We start from the raw sequence: 20,747 nt of genomic DNA, 5'->3' as shown, positions 1-20,747 counted from the left end.
CTCTTTCCACATTTCCAGTGGTCTTTTCAATAAGCACAAGACACCTCATGATTTAGAAACCTTCAATGGCTTTCCATTGTACATAGAATAACTCATAAACAGGGCCCACCAAGTCCTGCATGTCTGGCTCCTATCTATCTTTCCAGTCTTATCCTTCATTACAGTCCCCACAGCTCTCTCAGCTACATCCACACTGACTTTTCAGGTCATAGAAGTGTCATGCTATCTCCAGACACAGGACCTTTGTACACCCTGTTCTATCTGTTTGGAACTCCTAGTGAGTTTTATTTACCTTTCAGCTCTTAGCTATAACTTCCTCAGAGAAGATTTCCTAGAGCCCCCTACTAGAAAAAATTGTCCCATTTATATTTATAGTATCATACATCTCTCCTTCACATGAAAATTAGAATTTTAGGTGAATTAGTGTGGATCATTTTGATTAATTTGCATGGACCATCTCTATCTCATTAGATAGTTTGCTTCCCGAACGCAAAGTCAAGGTTTGTTTTTACTCAAAGTATCTTTCCAGCACTTAACACAGATGTGGCTTTCATGCAGGAATGAATTAAAAGTTGCATAGTCAATTTTCTCACCTGTTAAGTGAAGATAACAATGCCTGCCTTATCCCTTTCACAGTACCACTATCAATTCAAACAGCTCTTTGAATGCTGCTGTCATAAATGCATTATTTATGATGATAGTGCACAAATGAAACCATTAACTAGAAATTCATGACATAAAATTTCATCTACTTAAAAAAACATCTCTAATCCACGTCTAGTGTAAAATTCCAGTAAAATGGTACTTACACACTTGGGTTTAATGCTTCTGTCATAAATCGGGCCACCAAGGAGTAATAATCAAGTCCAGCGTACAACTGGTTGAAAAATCTTGGATGGTCTGTAAATTTAAACAGAGTATTCATCTACACAGCAATAAAAAAGAAAAAAACTATCCATACAGCAATAATATAAGTAGATCTTTCAGACAATAAAGTAGCTAGACACAAAAGAGTACATACTGCTTGATTCCACTTATATGAAATAATATCAAGCAAAGCTGACGTATGGAGATAGAAGTTAGGATTCTGGGTACTTTGGGGAAGGAGATATTGGTTAGGAAGGGGCTTGAGGAGCCTCTGGGAGTGCTGAGAATAGTCTCTATCTTATCTTCCATACAGATATGTACAGATTCATCGATCTGAGCCCTTAAGAAGTTGTCCATTTTACTGAATGTAAATTATACCTCAATTTTTTTTTTTTTTTAAAAAAAGAAGCATTCGAAACTTAACCATGCACAAAGGAAACAAATTTTAAAAACCCATCGCGTAGCTCTTTCTACAGAAAAATAATATGTTTCTAAGTAAAACTTGAACAATCTTTTAAGAACTTTGGTTTACCTGCTCCTTTCTTTCAACAACCCTGACCCACACCAAAACTCTTAAGAAATGGGTACATGTATCAAAGCCTGCTACATTTATCCTCTGAAAATATCGATATTAACTTTCTTAAATTTAAATGCATTTCACTCACCAACAGGGTTCACTTTAGACTACTGACAGTGTGTGGCCTTTTTATTTTTCAGATTGGACCATTTTTCATAATGCAACTGGCGTTATGCAGATGGAGTAAGATTTGATTCATCGTCCAGCTTACATAAACTTTCTGGTTCAACTTTTTGCAAAGACAAGTCTCCTTTAAGACTCAAACTACTTCAGTTCCAACTTCCTATTTTTCTTCCTCCTATAAAAAGTCTCATAAAGGTTCTTGGCTTTACACAGTGTGAATATTCACACCAAACACCAGGCTAACTGGCTTGACATTCTCAATCATAGGCAGCTCAGCATGACCAAGAACAAAGATGCAGGAGGTCTATTTCTAACTCTGAATATTTAGGAACCATTTCAGTTAGTGACTTCTCTTTACAACTTACAGCATTGGGTTTTAGTTTTAGGGTTTTTTTTTGTTTTGTTTTCCTCTTATAACTAGGGGTTCAATGAAAAAAGTCTCAAAAGAAAATGTCTTTTAAAATAAAACATGGAAAACTTCCTCTAATATGGCTAAAGAAACCAGACATTGCTATAACTGATTTTAATCAGATTGTTTTAGTTCTATGTTAATTTACAATTGATTTCCTTGGGAACACTATGGAAAATATCCAATAAACTGAAAAATCTACTGTATTAAATGTCATTTTCCATTTCTGACATGCACACAATAATAAGATATGTATCTCCGCTTTTGAAATGCTAAGTGGGTTTTTGATACACAAGACTTTCCCAAGGGAATATAAACTCATTATTTTTAGCCAGGATTTTATTATGTACCTTCCACTAAATTTAGTTCAGTGTCAGAATTCACAAAGAATAATGCCTGTGCTATCTTAAGCACTAGATTACCTTTATATCACACTGAGAAATGCATATTTTGGAACGTTATTCTCCTACTTTTGGAACTTGTTCACTGAGTATACAGGAGTATATAGGACATTAACAATCAGTTGGAATAGTACTTAAAACAAGACTGATATCATGTTACTGCATTTATAAAGATCACACTGGTTAAAGCATTACTTCAAAACTATCATAGCAAAACCTTACTGTATATAGTCTTCATTTTTCTTACACCTTCCTAAAGTTTTTTTTTTTTTTTTTTTTTTGTATTTTGATCATGCTAGATGTCATAAAATAATTTGGTAATTACCAACTGTCAAGAGTTAATAAGTATCTTCCAAACAAATCTATTCTTATTTATATTAAAGATATAATCTTGAACTTTTGTTTTGGTTTTGGTTTTTGGTTTTTGTGTATATTCTAGGACATCGAGATTTAAAATCTCTCACAAATTATGTAATCAAAATATTATTTGACAGTTTGGACCAACATAAGAAATAAGTAGCAATTATAATATATGGTCTTGGTTATAAATGGAGAATGGGGATTGCCAAGGAGCAGATAACATATGTGACCATTACCACCAACAATGTTTCTATCAATTTAATTTTGGGTTTTACAACAAATCTGAACTAACGATTAAATGGACAATTTACAAAATATCAGAACCGCTATTTTTTGATCCAGGTTTTTCATCCCATAAACACTGTCATACTCGGCTTTCCCATGAGGTAAGAAAATGTCAGAGCTTGACAGAGGTACAGATCAAGGAAATAAAGTTCTTACTAGTTTTGACACTGTAACGTATGACATCCTGGCAGAGCTCCAACAGCCTGTGGTGTGGCTCTCCTGTGTCTCTCATCTCCAAATCAAGAAGCTGTTTCAGTTGTTCAGGAGGCCGCCATTCACAAACCTGGAGATTAAACAATGGCACCTTCAACTGAGCACCCATGAAAGAATGTCAGAAGCATGAACCCTACTCTTAAGAAGCTTCCAGACAAGTGGGAGAGACAGAGATTGGGAGGTGCATAGTTCAGCATGAATAGAGCTGTAGTAGAAGTTACTGGAACAAATGAGGGGTCCGTCTTAGAATAGAAGGTCAAAGATTTCCTAGAGGAACTGATATCAGGGCTGTTATATAAAATAAGAGTGGAGTGAGCCAAGCAAAGATTAGGGGATGGAGTAATGCAAGGGGCAGTCTAGGTGGAAATAACGGAACTAACAAAGGCTGAAATACACACAAAGGAGCTCATAACACATGGGAAGAATGAAGGCGTTTGGTATGGCTGGATCATGGAGTTTGAAGAGGGGAGAGGCTGGAACATCAAATAACTAACTGCCAACTAGTCTCTCTGCTTGTACCCAGGCCCCACACAGTCTACTCTCAACCAAACACAAAGTAGTCCTCTTCCACCTAAGCCATGGCCGTTCCTCCATTCAAATATTCCTGGTGGGTCCCCATATCCTTCAAAGTAAAAGCCAAAATCCTTACAATGGCCTAAAATGATCCTATGTAGTCTGCTTTCCCAGCTGTGTTTCCTTTTTAGTCTCCTCTAGCACTCCTTTCCTCCTGGCTGACTCTGCCCTGCCACCCTGGCCTCCTTGCTGTTTCTGAAACACACCACACATGCTCCCATCTTAAGGTCTTTGCCCTGGCTCTGCCCTCTTCTTCCAAATAGTCTTATAGCTAACTGTCCTCACTTCTTTCAAAGCGCTACCCAAATGTCACTTTATGTCAGCAATCCTGATTCCCTTATTTAAAATCACAAGCTACACATTACCCCATCTCTACCAATCTCCCACTAACCTTTTCTACTCTTAATTTTCCATAGCACTTATCACCTTCCAACATTGCTTATGTCCTATATCATTTCCATGAGAGCAGAGACATCAGTCTATTTGCTCACTGGTCCCAAGTGACTAACACAGAGCCTGCCACATAAGGGGATGTTCAATAAAGATGTGATGAATGAATGAATAAATAAATGAATGAAGAAATAAACAAGACACTCATATCATGACAGGCTTTAGGTGACAAGTTATAGAATTTGAACTTGGCACAAAGGAAGCCACTGGAATGTTTTGGACAGGGTAATGATATGACCATATTTGTGTTTTGGACAATAGCTTTAATTGCCATATGGAGATTCCAGGTAAAATTAGAAATAAGAGGTTATGGCACTTGGAAATGGATTGCATAGTGAGGAGGAGGGTGAGGGGTGACTGAGGACAATCCCAAGGTCTCTAACTTGCTGGCGTACATGGGTCATCGGTGGTGACGGCACAAGCGTCTGGTGGTGGGTGGGGCGGGGATGATGAGTTTTGAGAATATTTAGTCTAAGGCTTCTCGGGGCATCCAAAAGGGGTGTAGCAGTTGGTCTGAAGCTCTTGTGAAAGATCAGAAAGAGAGCTTCAGGCATATATTACGATAATCCAACATGGTTGACATGGCTCAGACAGAACCTACAGCTAAGAGGAAAAGGGAGCACGCACCGTGAGGTTGAGGACATGTCAGAGAGGCACGGAGAATCCTGGAAGAGTTTAGTGCTATTAGCACAAAGCAAAAAGAGTGTTCTAAGAAGGAGGAGATAATCATCACTGGTGAGAAGCCAAATGAGATAAAGATTGAGACGTGCTCATGGGCTTCATCAGCAAGGAGGTGTTCTTGGCAAGAGCAGTTTGGCTTAGAGGTGGGAACGGGGGCCAGATTGCCATGAAGTGAGAATGTAGGAGGTGAGGAAATAGAAGGAGGGAGGGAGTGTAGACAATCTTTAAAAAGTTGGTCTATGGAGGGGAGGAGAGAGACAGAGGAGTATTTGGGAAGTGAGACTAGGAGGTGGGGTGTTGGGGGAAAGCAGGAGGAAACACCAAGTTGTCTAAGAGGTATGAAATTAAACTCTGATGTTAGAACTACAATAGGCAGAGGAAAATTAAAAGTGACTGAAACAATGAAAAGGAAAAACTCTTGATACACACAACAACATGGATGAATCGCATACATTTTGCTGAGGGAAAATAACAAAACACAAAAGGCTACCTGTGATATGAGTCTATCTATCTGACATTCTGGAAAAGATGAAACTACAAGGACAAAAAACAGATCAATCGCTGCCAGGGTCTAGAGGTGAGGAGAGGATTTGACAACAGAGGGCCACAGCAAAATTTGGGGGGTGATGGAACCGTTCTATATCTCGATTGTGGTGATGGTTACATGACTTTTCAAAACTCATAGAACGGCACACCAAAAGGACTAAATTTTACTGAATGTAAGTTATAATTTAACTAAAAAAATAAAAGGCGGCTGAGAAGGCATGTCGACCCGAGAGGGCAGTAGAAACAATCACGTCACCAACTATGGGGGTATATCTGCAGGTCACCTTCTAATGGTGCGCTGTTGGTTCTCTGACAAGTAAGCTAAGTGAGTGGCATAAAAATGTCACCCCCTCGGTGATACTCAACATAGCTTTCAATCCAACTTCACAAAAGCCTGCACATCTACTGTACTGTGATCAACTTGTGGTTCCTTAACTGAAAACTTAGCATCATAAGCCTCCCCTTCTCATCTAATCTCCCACTGGTTCCCTATACGAACACTTTTTTCTAGGCAAAAAGATCCAAGCCTTACTATGTTAAATACATCTTGCCCTTTTGCAACTCTCTTTCCATTATTTACCTCCCTAATTTCTTTACCACACATGGGCTCACTTCTCTGCACATCAAAATCTTACTTAACTCCACATCAAAGCTTGAAGTGCCCGTTCCTCTGTGAAGTTCCCAAAGCCAGCCAGTCACAGAGCATTTATCACGTTCTTACTGGGACCCCCTGTTCTCTTCTCCCATGAACACTTATCCTTCCAATTCGATTATAAATTCAGTTCAGAGCTGAGCCTTTATCTTATTTTCCTTTACATCCCCCAGGGCCAAATATAATGTCTTCCCCAGAGCTAACATTCAGTTAATATTTAATGCCTGAATAAAGGCCAATTAAAAAAAAAATCTTAACCAGAAAAGCAGTGTGCTCCAAAGTAAAGCAGGTACAAAATATTTCACCAGTACAGAAAAGACCAGAAAACATGCAATTATAAATATATAATCAGGAAATATCATGAGTGATTTTTGCCTTGAACATAACTATTCAAACTTCACTGGCCATTTCAATCTATGTTTCTATTAATTTTCCCAAATGCATGTGATCAAGAATTCAGAATTACCACGTCATATTCAAAATGTTTTTTAAAGTGACATTTATCTCTGACTAATAGAATTGGAATAAGAGTCTCCCCTATACATCCGCTTGCTGATAATCCAATTCCAAAATGAAAGGCGATCAATGTGAAAGGGAAATTTAGAGATTTTAAGTGACATATAGAGTAGTAGTTAAAAGCACAGACTGAAGTCAGACTGCCTGAATTTTCCTGCCAGCTCTGATACTTACTAGTAGGTGATCTTGGGCAAACTATTTGTCTTCTTTTTTACCTCGTCTCTAAAATGGAGTTAATAAATATTAGGTTGGTACAAAAGCAACTGCGGTTTAAGAGGTTAAAAATAATTGCAAAACTGCAATTACTTTGGCACCAACCTAACAGTACCTGCTCCTTCGGAGTTTTTAAGGATTAAATGCACAAATATATATGGAGGAGTCCTTAGAACAATACCTGGCACGTTGTAAGTACTCTTAAGAGTAGACATTATTAGTAGTAGTTCCCATATCATTTTGAATCAGATTTGAGCCAGAATTTGAAACTGATAACCAATAATTGGTACCCATCAGAAGTCCGACTTAACCCAAGATTTCTAACCTAAGTTCAGACAAGCTCCTGGTAAGAACCCTCAGATAAATTTTAAACCTTTTCACGCCCTTTTCTACTTTCTGCTTGGTTTTTATTAGCTCCATAAAGAATGGGTACCAAAAAAATGGAGAGCAAAGTGTGTTTTAGAGAGTGTGTAAATCAGATCATCATGTGTATAGTCTATATTATTATTTAGAGCAGAAAGCTTCATCCCTCTGCTTAATGGCCTTGTCTGCATAAGTTCTGGAGTCCCAGCCAATCTCCCAACAAGTGATGGCTGGCAAGTTAGGAGTCAATGCTTCCAGGAAAATAGATGTGGGGTGGGGGTCAGGGGGTAGGTGCAAACACTAGTATGTGGTTAGCCTCTTGAAACAAAGGTATACAGGAAATGAAACTGTGTGCTCCCCATTTCTCTTACATCTAATCATCCAGATTTGAAAAAAAATACACACACACACACACACACACACACACACACACACACACGCACATCTTTCCTGTTCCTGGGATTTCTTATAGGTTTGTTATGAGGTTGTAATTTTTTTTTTGTTCGTTTGTTTTGTTTTGTTTTTTTACCTTCTCATTGATATCCGTAGCCTTCAAAACCACTTCTTCCATTATTAGCCTACAGGCCTCTTCAACAAATTTTTCTCCTGCTTTTGCATCTGTTGTGGGACCGTTCAGTAAGACCCCATTCACGAGAACAGCACTCTTCCTACTGAGAACCATGTCTTGTTGACTCACATCTCCTGGAAGCACACAAACAAATTGTGTCTGAGAGAGAATCTAATTAGATCACACAGTAAAACACAGGGTCAAAACTGGATCACCATCTCAAATTCAAATGGCATTCTTTCTTTTAACGCATTTACAGAACTGAAGCTGACAGTTTCTTATGGTGCTCAATAGCATGATAGAATTAGGGAAAAAAACTTCTATTTTCCATTCCCACAGCATCTTGTTTAGCATGAGGGCGTGTGGTAGAGCTCAAGGGAGTGTGAAATATAAATTCAACCCATTTTATTCACTCTTGCAAACACCTTTCAAACAAATGTGCAAGGTCTTTGTAAACACAAGCCCATATGTATTACATGAACAGACATTCTCTTGTAATTTTTTAAGTATTGCTATATATTTCCTTTTAATAAGTCATTCCTGAAGAGGAAAAAACAATAGCAACATGTCATTTCTCTTTCCTTTAACGTTTAAGCCTATGTTTAAATGGCCCTCTATATTACAGACATTGTTTTTTCCTAAGAGCTCCTCCTTAAATCTACTCAGCCATTTCCTATGGAAAGGAGGATAAAAGAAAGTGACCAGCATGGTGGTTTGTGTAAACCCATATTTAATGTCTTTAAACTTTTCAAACTTACAGTTCAGGCACAGGTGGAAGGATGGACAAGAACAATTTTTAGGACTGCACAACTGCTGGTCAGTGGCTAGAGGTTCAAAGTCAGCATGAAAGTGTATTATCTGAGAATAAAGGTTATTGCCTACCCCAAACAGCTCTTCACAAAAGTAATTTTGGCAACTTAATCCAGATATTGAACCAATATCTGCTACAGGCTTTGATTCGATTGTATTTTCTTTTTCTAATCAATATCTCTCTGTTCCTTAGTTAAGATTTACAGAAACAAGTTTTTAAAGTATTTTTCAGCACCACACCTAGCACGGTGCCTTACTTATACTTTGTAAAACAACCTTAAATATGCTGATGGCTCATACATATATCAAATATTGTTATACTTACTGAGGGCTCTAACAGTATCAACATGTATTGTGCTGTTGAGTCCATCTTCTTCTCAAAGTTAAATGTTTTGATAAAATTATGTGGTTTATAAACCCTTTAATTCTATTTCTGGCAAACTCAAATGATGTCGACAAAGGCAGATGAAAATGTCACAGGAAGATTCCTCAACTTGGGAAAGACGGAATCTGCAGCAAAGGATCAATCTTTTATCCTCACACTGAAGGGTAAACCATCCAGAGCTCCAGTGCTGAATTTTAGTTCCATCCTTCACTTTCACTTATCTTTCTCTTGAAAGGGTGTGTTTAACATGGTTTGGGGCCAAACGGTGAGACCCTGGAATTGTGCTTTTAGATGGAAATGCTCTACACATAAAGGGACTTTCCTCCACCCAATTTTTAGGTCCTAAAAATAAATTGGGAATGAGGGCAATTATTCAGGGAACCCTGGTTATGTCAGGAGGCAGTGCTATTATTAAGCACACAGGAAAAGTTAGGTTTTTTAAATCTCATTAGTAGGATTTCAGGTTTTTATTGCCCAGGGAATAGAAGCCACTCTTTAGCCCTTTCCCATCAGAGTCTCTCTCCCTTCATATTCTCTCTCTCTCTCTCTCTCTCTCTCTCTCTCTCTCTCTCTCTCTCTCTCTCTAAAAAATGTCAAACACCCACTTGCAACCAGAATAGCAGTGGAATTGAAATTAAAACCATCTCTGTCTTCACAGCAATCAATTAAAGAAATGCCCATAATTCATACAATTACCTAGAACAAAATAGTATAAAAAATTGAGTGTAGGTCACACCTCTTTTCTTGATAGATGTACATTTTATTTCTTTTCTTGATAGATATGTGTTATTTCTATTCCAGAAGTGATAATGTGCCTCTTCTTCCCATGCATTTGCTGAAATTGGGCAAGACCCTCTGCAGATTGAACAGTAGGTCAAGCTGTGACCTGGGGTTGCACACCCAGGACTTCCAATCTAACTGCTAGTTTATGGTGGTTAATAATGAAGTCTTTCTTTTTTAAAAATTAAAGTTTATTGGGGTGACAATTGTTAGACTAATAAAGTCTTTCAGTTGGAGGACTCTTTCGTGAAGAATGTATCCAGAATCTGACTGCTTTTTATCACACTGTCCTTTACAACCATCTGATGCTTAGTCTAAACCACCATTAAATGCATAGGTTCGTGCAGTGACCTCCCAACTAACCCGCAGCCCCACTCCTACCCTACATGCCATATAGTCTATTCTCAGCATAGTGGCTCCCGTGTTCCCGGGAAAAGATAAGTCAGATCACAGGAGTACTGTTCTGCTCAAACCATCCAGTGGCTACTTATCTCACTAAACCAAAAGTCCAAGTCCTTATAATGACCTCTAAGGCCCTACATGAGGTCTTTTCCCCATTATCTCTTGGATCTCAAGTCTCATCCTTTATTAAGATCCTGCAAGTTCACCAAAGTGCATCCAGTTTGGCCTCTTCACTCTTCTTCGACTCTTTCCTTGTACATCAGCTTCTCAGCAAAGTCTTCCTTGACAACCCTATTTAAAACTGCGACCATCTCTCTCCCCCACCTTCTTTCTCTGCTTAATTTGGCAGAAGAGCAGTGATCACCATGTGACATCCAATATGCATTTATTCCTTTATTTGTTTAAACATCTGTCTCTCCAACAGAGGTTAAGCTCTATGAGAGCAGGAACTTGTGTCTATTGGTTTCACTTCTGTTTCTGCAGCACCTGAAGGTGCCTGGCTGTTTGTAGGAGTTTGATAAATATCTGTTGGCTATTAAATCAAAGAAGCCAACCAGCCCGTGATACTATCCCCTCCTCTGAGATGCCATCGCAGGTTGCCAGACCTAACTGAGCAGGAGACACCTGAGGCTAGGGAGGGGGCAGACTCAGAACACAATTCATGGGCTATAGAAGAGGGATGGAAAGAAGAACCTGTGGAAAACGGTTCAGTAAGCGAAACTGAGTCCACGTTCTCTGGATTATCAAAGGAAACCAGAGGTGAGAGGCACTCACTTTCCTCTCCTCTCCATTCATTTTGCTGCCGCCAGTCTCTTTCAATGAGATCTCTTTCTCTATTTTGCAGTTAGTTATTTGACTTCTGAAAATCAGTCCATCACCAAGTCTCACTCCAAATGTGAAAGTCAGTCAACCCCTAAACACTCTGACTTCTGACTCTATTCCAATTCCTCAACTCTGCATCCTCCAACACTCTACATAAACACAACTTTTGTTTTGTGCAAAGAACTGTACAGCCCTCCCTTGCTTCATAAACAATAAAGTCAGCTTCAAATATCATTTCCAGTATCTAGAGGTGGCCTCTTCCTTTGACATAGGTTTAAATAAATTAATACATATAAAGATTTCAAATAGCACCTGGTAGATAATGGGCACTCAATAAATGTTATTAATATTAATATTAGCTAACTCAATCGATATTAGCTAAAAGTAGTAGAAAATCAATAATTTTATTAAATACCTAAATGCGTAAGAGTAAAGTGCCATTTACACAAGACAGAAAGCTGTGATGGTAAGCTATGCCACTAGAAAGGAAGGTCTCCTCGGAGTTGTCGAATGACCAAGGTAATGAACTTAGACCAGTGGCTGGTGAGTGATCCCCTGTGGAGGAGTGGGGAGAGGTGGCCACAAGTAGGTGATTGCTCCTGTGAAGAGAGTAGAACTTCCTGCCTCCATGTTCAGGACACAAGACCACAGTCAGGCCATTTAGCCCACACTGGGGGGCAGCTGCTCAGACCCCTTACCTTGTCACTTTTCACCTGCACTGTGGTTACTGTGTAGAGGTGTTATTTCTTGCACCAGATCATAAACTTATACAGGGAAAGCATCCATGTCTCATTTTTCCGGACATCCCAGAAAACAGTTCAGCAGTTGGTATTAGTAGGCAGGCACTCAACAACTCTCTGGGGACTGACTGCCTGACTAGATAGTTCTCTTGGAAGTTATCTTATCTAACCCTTTCATACAATTCAAAACCCCCTGCAAACCCGGTGGCCTAGACCTCAGGAGAGCTAATTTCTAGTCTTACTCGATCACTCCCCAAGTGTCTGATCCTGGCATGATATGACCTTCCTGTGCCTCAGTTTTCTCATCTATAAAATAGGAAACAATCTAAGGAAAGACCTGGGCTGGCTGCCAGAAAACACCTGGGAAGACTGACTAAGATTGAGATTCCTGGGTAGCTATCCAAAAGATTTTGTTCCAAGCTGAGCCCCAGAATCTCAAATTTTAGCAAGCACTGTAACTTACACTAATAGGATGGAAAAATACCACCATGCAGGTGGATTTAGGAATCACCGTTCTGGGTGACCTCTAAGATCATGTTAACGTGTTTTGAATATAAACAAACACATTCTGGATTGAGGTTTAGGGTTACAGCAGAAATTGAGGTATCAGGGAAGACTTCTGAAATAGAAGACACCTTTTCTTTGAATATCTGCAGTAATAAATAATGACAATAATTTTAAAACGTCATCACTTCCTAAAGCAGCAATTCCACTGACAGAGCTGTCAAGCTTCTCCTTACACTGACTGCAGATGTGCATTTCCTATCATATCTACAGGCTTTTACATTAAAGGAGTGGAGAAAGCAAGTCTAATTTCTCTTCCACAGGACTCTAATCCAAATATACGAACACGTCTATGAACTCTCACCTAAATTCTTTTTTTTTCCCCCAGTTAAAACTGCTCTTATTTCTTCCATTGTTTCTGATGCCCATGGTCGCTAGTCTGGATCAGTTTATTTCTAGCTTATAAAATAAGGCATAGTATAGAGCTCCAGGTGTGGTCTCACCAGCTCTAAATATAGTGAGTCTATATTTCCCATGCTCTGGTCACCATAGCCCATCATTAAGGCTACCATTAGCACCCTGGTTGATTCCAAAGCTTCGCTTTGGAACTGGGCAGATCCTGGCCCAAATTCTAACTGCTACTGTGACCTTTCCCAAGTTACTTAACTTCCACATGATCCAGATTTCTTATCTGGCACATGGGAAAGATAGCCATACCTATGGCACTGAGTGTTTGGGAGGGTTGAATATGGCAATACATTGCAAGCTGCGGAGTAAAGTGCCAGGAACAGAGTAAGAACACAGTAAGTTGTAACTACCGGGTTTCCCTGAAAATAAGACCTAGCTGGACCATCAGCTCTAATGCGTCTTTTGGAGCAAACACTAATATAAGACCCAGTCTTACTTTAATATAAGACCGGGTATAATATAACATAATATAACATAACATAATATAAAATAAAATAAAATACCGGGTCTTATAGTAATTTTTGCTCCAAAAGACGCATTAGAGCTGATGGTCCAGCTAGGTCTTATTTACAGGGAAACATGGTATTAAAGTGACTCAGTCTATGTGAACTCTCTTTTGGTGCCCGCATTACACTGTTGGCTCAGGTAAATGGTTGAATTAATAGACTTAAGTCTTTGTGATAAAGTCTGCCAGTAAGAGCCAAATTTCCTATCCAAGACTCTTATTGTTAAGAGCAAATTAGCGATAAGAACATAACGCTCGCTTCCAAAGAATAGAAATGAGGGACAATGGACCGAAAGTGAATCCAGCCATCTGGTTGGGAGGCCAAGAGACTCTTCAGAAAACTTGTGCCAAAGATGCTGGGGACCCAGGGAAGCCCGAGGGTCAGAACCTGGAGAGTCAGTAGGCCAGTTCAAGATAGATTTGAGAAGAAAAGCATGGGGAAAGAGGATTGTCTTCATTAACAAATTAATGAGGACCCAATATACGCCAAGCAACCAGCTTGATGCCTGGGGATACAGAAATAAACAACACAGGGCCTCCGTTTTCAAGTTGCTGAAAGTTTAGGAAGAGAATATTTTGGGATCCAGGGGGAAGAAAAATAGAGCTGAAAAAAAGTTGCAGAGACATCCCTCTGTTCTACAGTTTTCTAAGTTAAGTGCCTCTTCTAAGCTCAAAAAAGTAGCTACTATTGCCAGAGTCCCATATTGTTTGCATCCTTTTAAAATTCCACGCACATTTTATTTCTAAGCCATTGTCTTAGAAACAACATGCTGATGAGAGGGTAACTAGGACAACCTACTAGAAAGAAGAAAGAAGACTATGGTAAATATATAAATATTAAGAAATAGCAATAATATAAGGCAGTGGCCAGAGAAGCTCTGAAGGTTTAGGTAATGGCAACCAATACAGGGATTTGGTTTTTGAATATACCGTGTTTCCCCCAAAATAAGACTGGGTCTTATATTAATTTTTGTTCTAAAAGACGCATATGGGCTTATGTTCAGGGGATGTCATCCTGAAAACTCATGCTAGGGCTTATTTTCAAGTTAGGTCTTATTTTCAGGGAAACACGGTAGCACTACGATTTGAGAGAATCATAGAGCCTACTTAGAGATAGAAGAATTTCCACAGTGCAACACACAAATATGAAGTCACAGATGTAAATGATAAAACTTTGCTTACAACTTTAGTCAGCTAGAGATGAGTACCCAAAGGCAAAATAATAATAATAATAATAATAATAATAATAATAATAATAATAAATTAAATCATTTGTTTCATCTCATTCATTTTGCGGTTAAAGTCTCTCCTTAGTTGAAATCCACAGTGAGTTGATATGTCTTTTATTTATATTTTCTGACATGTTTATTGAATACAATGTGTGAGACATTGGAGAAGGCACCATGGGAGACTCAAAGATGAATCAGACACACAGATGGTGATCTCAAAATCCAAAAAGGAAAATTAGACACGTTTCTGAAACCTAGAATCCCATTCAGAAGGTATTAGGTATGATACTTGAGGTCAGACAAAACATACACTGACATTCATGAGAAGGGCTTCTGAATGTGAGAAGTAGAAAGTCCTCTTGGATTAGATGGTGGTCAAGACGGCCCATCATTCAGCCATTTAGCAAATATTTATTTAGTGCCTGTGTGTTTAGAATACTCTGTACAGCATTGGAGGCTGAGCAATGAACAAGAAGACACAAATTTACATTTACTTGGGTTGGATGGGAAATACAGTTAATAAAAAGGGAAACAGATAGATAATCAAAATAATTGCAGACTCTAATAAATGCGCTAAAGGAAATTATCTGAATGACTTGATGTTAGGTTGGTGCAAAAGTAATTGCGGTTTTTGCAATTATTTTTAACCTTTTAAACCGCAATTACTTTTCCACTAACCTAATAGCATAAGGACAAGGAGTTATTTTAGATCCAGTCAGGGGAAAGCCTTTCTGAAAAAGAGACATTTGAATTGAGATGTGAAAGAGGAGAAGAAGCCAGATGTAAAAAGACGTGGAAAGAGAATAGTCTAAGAAGAAGGAATCAATAAATTGGCTTCTTAAAGAAATAGAAAGAAATCAACGTGGCTCAAGTGTGAGGACAAAGAGGAGGAAGGAATAAAGTGACATTTGGAAAGATAGGGAGAAGATCAGAAAAGGTATTTTATTCTAAAAGCCACAGGAAGCCACTGAAAGGTTTTAAACAGCGGGGTAACGTGATCAGGTTTACATTTATAAATGATTCCTCTGATATCAGGTGGAAGATGGACTATCAGAGGGCAGATGTGGAAATAGGGGGACTGCTTAGGAGGCAGCTTTGATCTGGAAGGTAGCAGTGGAGATGTAGCAAAGTGTTACAATACGGGAGACATTTTGGTGGTAAAGCCAAGAGGACTTACTGATGAAGTGGATGTAGGGGGTCAAGACAACAAAAGAATATAAGGTGACTCTTGGGTTTGGAGCCTGAGCCACCAGGGGAATGGTGGGGGCCTGTACTAAAATGAGGACACTGGAAAAGGGCAAGCTGAATATGGGGCATGTGCAATGTGGATGGAGAATCAAGATTTTGGATTGATTGGTAGAAATTGGTTATGATGAGGTTAGAAACAAAGGTCATGGCAAGCATATGCAGGATCAGAAAAATAAGCAACAGGAACGAGGCAGAAAAATGTGTGTCTGTGTTCAGGAATCCTCAAGAACTACTGTTTGTCCATGGGCCAGGTCTATAAATGGGAAAAGTGCCTGTTGAAAAGTTGGCATGGAGACTGATCTTGCAGGAACTTGAATAGAGACTGAGGAATTTAGATGGTACTTCATAAGCAATAGGAAGCCATCATGAACTTCTGATGGGGTAGAAAGAGTGCTTTAGAAAGATGAAGTGGGCACTGGTGCAGAGTTCAGATGGGAAATCAAGAATTGGAGTTGAGAAGAGACAATGGCAATTATCCAGGCCAGAGAGAGAGATAATAGTCAAGACGCTGGTTTATATGTCTTGTAACATCTCCCTTACAAAAGTTTACAGTAGTGAACTTGAAACTAGGAATCCCATGTCTTTTTAATGAGGCCTGCAACTGCCCATGGGTTGGATAGCTTTCCTATCCTCTAGTAAGCCTGTGTTCTAAAATGATCTTTGGATGAAAAGGTGACAGACAACATAAGATAGGGAAAAAGTCATTTTGTGCATCCATGATAGGCTCCTCCTTTGCAAAGCATGGATGAAAATATAACATTTCTGGGAAGTGACATGTTTCCATCACCCAGGGTTTTATTTTATGAGGTCCTGTTGTGTTAGCATCTGGGATGCCGGTCAAATGATTCAGATTCTGCTGAAACACCTCCTTTAACAAAAGATCTGGGTCCCTAGACATCATCTATTCTCTGAGAAGACACGCTCCTCAGAAGAAAGTCTCTGATGGGTACCACTTCAGATGGGTACCCACTTCAGTTTGGGTGGATTTGAATGCAGCCGGGCTCTAGGAGAAAACTGGATTTGGCGTACCCACATTGTAAATATGAGCCCTGGGCTGGAGAACTTGGCTGTGAATGATGTGCTTTCATTTGGCTCAGAAAGAGCTACTGCACCTCGGTGCAGTGTGTCCCCAGGAGCTGAGCTCACTGAGTCGTTCTCCGTCCTTAGTCATGGCCCGTTCCTATTGGCGTTTTCCTCCTCTGCCATCTTGGCTCCTTGTCCTTGCTGACTCTTCATCTTGCTTCTTGTCTACATCTATTTGTAAGACATCAGATTTTACTTGTTGTTTTATCAGTGACTCCTGTGTTTTCCAAGGTTTCAGGCTGAGTAGGCAGAATGCCTGTTCGTAGTTTGCTAGTTTGCTTGGGGCACTTTTGGTCTAACCAGCATCTGAACTAGAACTGCCCTCCTCCCAGGACACAGTCTTGGCAGCACTGTCTGTTAATGTCATCCCCTGTGTGGGGCTCTCAAGTCTCAAGTCGTCCAGACCTCCTGGCTTCGGTCTTTTCCAAGCCCTAATTATTTGGCTCTCTCTCCAATTCTGTGAGTTCTCTAACATCCTTACAAGAGCCTCCCCTTCTTAGTGAGCAAGAATCATGTTGTGTTCTACGAAACTAGAGAACCATAACTAATAACCCGAACAACTTGGCTTCTTTAGCCATTTCAACTGAGGCAAGTTAAAACCAACGAGATACACCTTACTAAGTATACTCTCTGGACCCTCTGAGTTTCCCATGTGTTTGTATAGTTCTCCAAAACGTGGAGGCCATCCAATTATGGTTAGAAAATAAATACAGAATGTTTTCCTCTCTCTTTAAAAAAAAAAAATTCCACTTAAACACAAGTCTGGATACTTGAGGTCAATGGGTAGAATACTGTCTCAGCACAAAGAGTCTAGACAATACTGCTTTCAAAAAAGGAATACAAAGCAAGCCATTCGTGTGACTTTATCTTTTCTAGTAGCTCTCTAGTAGTAGTGTGGCATAAAAGATACAAAAATACAATTGCACTTACAAAACCATAACAACAGTTAACATTCATTAGCTACTTAGAATGGATTAGGTACTGATCTAGGCAACTCACATGAATTACTTTATTTAATCCTCATAACAACCCTATGATGAAGATGTCGTTATTAACTCCATTTTGCAGATAGGGAAATTAAAGCCAGGGAGATGGGAATTGCTGAAATCACACACCTAGGACGTGGTAGAATCAGAATTCAAAGTGAGATAGCCTGATTTCCGACATTTTTGTTGATTATTACTACATGTTATCTTTTTCACGTAAAATCAAACAAGAAGATATTGCTTCTTGTGTCTCATCAACCGCACTAAATTATTTGAACACATATTTTGTACTCCTAAAGCAATAAGTGATTATCTTGGAATTATATATGAAATTGCAATGTGCTACAATTTAATATATAGTTTTAAAACCAATTTGCTCAAGTGTTGACTTCAGGATTTTAAATGTATTCCACTTAACCAGCAATTTAAATGAAAATTTAAATAAATGCTCTAAATGGTTGCCTCATTTGCATGATCTGTTGACTATCTCTGCTAGGAGTCTCATCTGTGCCCAGGGTTGTGCCTCCTAGCCTAGGCTTTGGGCAGATCATCTTATAGATGAATGAGGGCAATTACTCTCCGCTCCTTAGCCCCTCAGCACACAGGCTGTGACATTCGCATGTAGCCACGCGCAAATGCAGAAAACTGCACTTAACCAAAACTCTTTTATGGAGTTTATTAAATGTGATTGCAACGGATATACTGAGAAGCTGTTTGGAATAGCAGCGAGACCTCTCCAAGAAGCATCTCGAAGTAAAAATGTTCTAAACTTCCTTCTTAGGAGGGAGGACTCTGTTACTTGCAGGGCAAATGGGACATGCAAATTTGGGGTCAGAAACACATTGCTGAGTGATGTAGAGGTTCCTTTTCATCTCTTATCAAAGAGATGACATGATCTTCCTCACAAGGTGACAGCAGATTCAAAGACAGTGAAGGCAAAAGCTGCCAAGTCTCTTGAGCCTCGGATTAGTCGTCCCACATCACTTCTTCCCTACTCTGTTGTTCAAAGCAAGTCACAAGCACAACTGGATTCAATGATATAGAAAAAAAGTTCACCTCTTGATTACGGAAGGCAACGTCATATTGCAAAGCGTTATGAACACTAGGAGGAAGAATTTTGAAGCCACTTTTGCAATCTATCAGAGTCCACCCTCTGACCACAAATTATTCAGATTCCTCCCATCCACACAATATGCTCATTCCCATCCTAGGACCACTACAGAAATAGACTTGAAGTCCCGGATCTCATGCTTTGTAGCAGGTCACACTTTGGTAACCATATGCGCCTGCATTCCCAGATTGTCCTACAAGCTCTGACTTGTCCATTCTTGCCAGTGCTTCAGGAGGGCTGGTGGGTGACTTTTCTCTGATTTCCAGTTCCCCCTTATGGAATATTCCTTCCTCAGCTCCTCCCACAATTGTGCAGCAGGTTTAATTCCTATAATAAATTCCTTATTCCATAGCGTTCCTTACATAAAATATGTTAGTGTGCTTAATCTTTACCACAGATATGTAGATATATGCATCCCTGTTGTATAGAGGAGCACAGTGTGGCTCAGAGATGTTAGGTCACTTTCCCATGGCTACAGTTAAAAGGTGTCAGAGCTTAGATCTGAACTTAGATCTATCTGATTACAGGTCCTGTGAATGTAACTCCTATTCCCCATCTTCTGGGAGATAAAGGACATGGGCAGTGGGAAAAAGACCCTGATAGCATTTGCTTATTGCTATGCTATAAAGACTCCCATCAGACTAATTTCAAAGTATCAAGTTTAAAAATTGGCTTACAATATTTCTGAATATTTAACACTCTCATGAGCTGGTGTGAGGTGGCGTCAGTGTACCATAGGATAGGAAGCAGGGAAAGCAAAAGTTCTTCAATAACGAAAGGTACTAATAGGTAACAAAAATGGGGTCTGGTGGTTCTTCGGGTAGCTCACCCAGGTGCAAGCTACCTGATTTCTAAGTGCGAGCACCTTCACCTTTGCCTCTGACCTTTCTATTTTGGCCAAACCTCCTCTGCCTACTTACATGACAAGCCTGAAGCTCTGACAAATTAATCTCCATACCTCAGCCACCCTCAACCAATAAATTATAGAAATTAATGTATAAACATGCAGCACTCTTGTCCTTTATAACTCTGAGGTGTGTATTCTTCACTAACGTCCTGAATTACCCAACAAAATTATACTTTAGTTATCCACAATGATATCCACCATGCTTTATAATGCATTCTCTACTGGTCTCCCTGGGACGATCTACCATAGTGCTTATACCCAAATCCTTGACTCAGGGTCTGCTTCTGGAAAACTCAAATTGAAACCAATGACTACCATTTGTTGAACGTCTATAAACCAGACAGACATTGTACTAGGTATTTACGTTACTTACTTTTGCACAAATCATCATAAAACCTCAGGACACAAGAATCATACCCAATTCTACAAATATGGAAATGGAGATCAGAGAGGTTAGTGAGCTTGATGGCGCTCACGTAGCTGGTATGGTAAATAGCAGAGCTGAAATTCAAACTGTGATTGATGCGACATCGTTTCTCTTTCCACTAAACCGTGCAGCTCTTTCACCAGGGAGACTGGACTAACACACGTGAAACAATAAAAGAACAATTAACTGCTAAGCTGACATATTGTATTGAATAGTTCTGGGCAAAACTGTCATCATATGTATGTTCCACAATTACTTTCTAAAATTCTCTTTTGTTGTGCCATCAATGTGAAAAATAAAGGCCACAGATGAATATTAGAAAATTGAATTTTTCATAGATTTTCTTTCTCTTCTATCATTGCTTCATACAAATTAGGTACTGAAATAAAACTGAGCTGATGGCATAACAGAATATACCGTGATGAAAATACATATGAAGGAAATATGTTCCTTGAATGTATTTTTTGGCCCACGTAGCATCTGAAAGTACAGATAAGATATGTCATAAAATACCAACTAAGTATCTATTGATTTTGTAAGTCG

At 39.3% G+C, this 20,747-nt stretch overlaps 1 protein-coding gene across 1 annotated transcript in view; it reads right to left on the bottom strand.

The window, feature by feature from the left end:
* The window catches only part of GADL1 (GAD like acidic amino acid decarboxylase 1), a 158,060-nt gene that overhangs the window by 124,605 nt on the left and 12,708 nt on the right, over positions 1-20,747 (bottom strand). The window contains exons 2-4 of the mRNA XM_019745229.3: positions 7,759-7,931; positions 3,179-3,305; positions 810-900 (exon numbers count right to left, since the gene is read on the bottom strand). Coding sequence (XP_019600788.3) covers positions 810-900; positions 3,179-3,305; positions 7,759-7,931 — 391 coding nt within the window. The remainder of the gene's footprint in view (positions 1-809; positions 901-3,178; positions 3,306-7,758; positions 7,932-20,747) is intronic.

This window comes from Rhinolophus sinicus, chromosome 5 (assembly GCF_057876585.1).
Source record: "Rhinolophus sinicus isolate RSI-liver-muscle chromosome 5, RSI-T2T, whole genome shotgun sequence".
NCBI classification, from domain to species: Eukaryota; Metazoa; Chordata; class Mammalia; order Chiroptera; family Rhinolophidae; genus Rhinolophus; species Rhinolophus sinicus.
The sequence above is the reverse complement of the archived record's forward strand: the minus strand, read 5'-3'. Positions and strand labels throughout refer to the sequence as shown.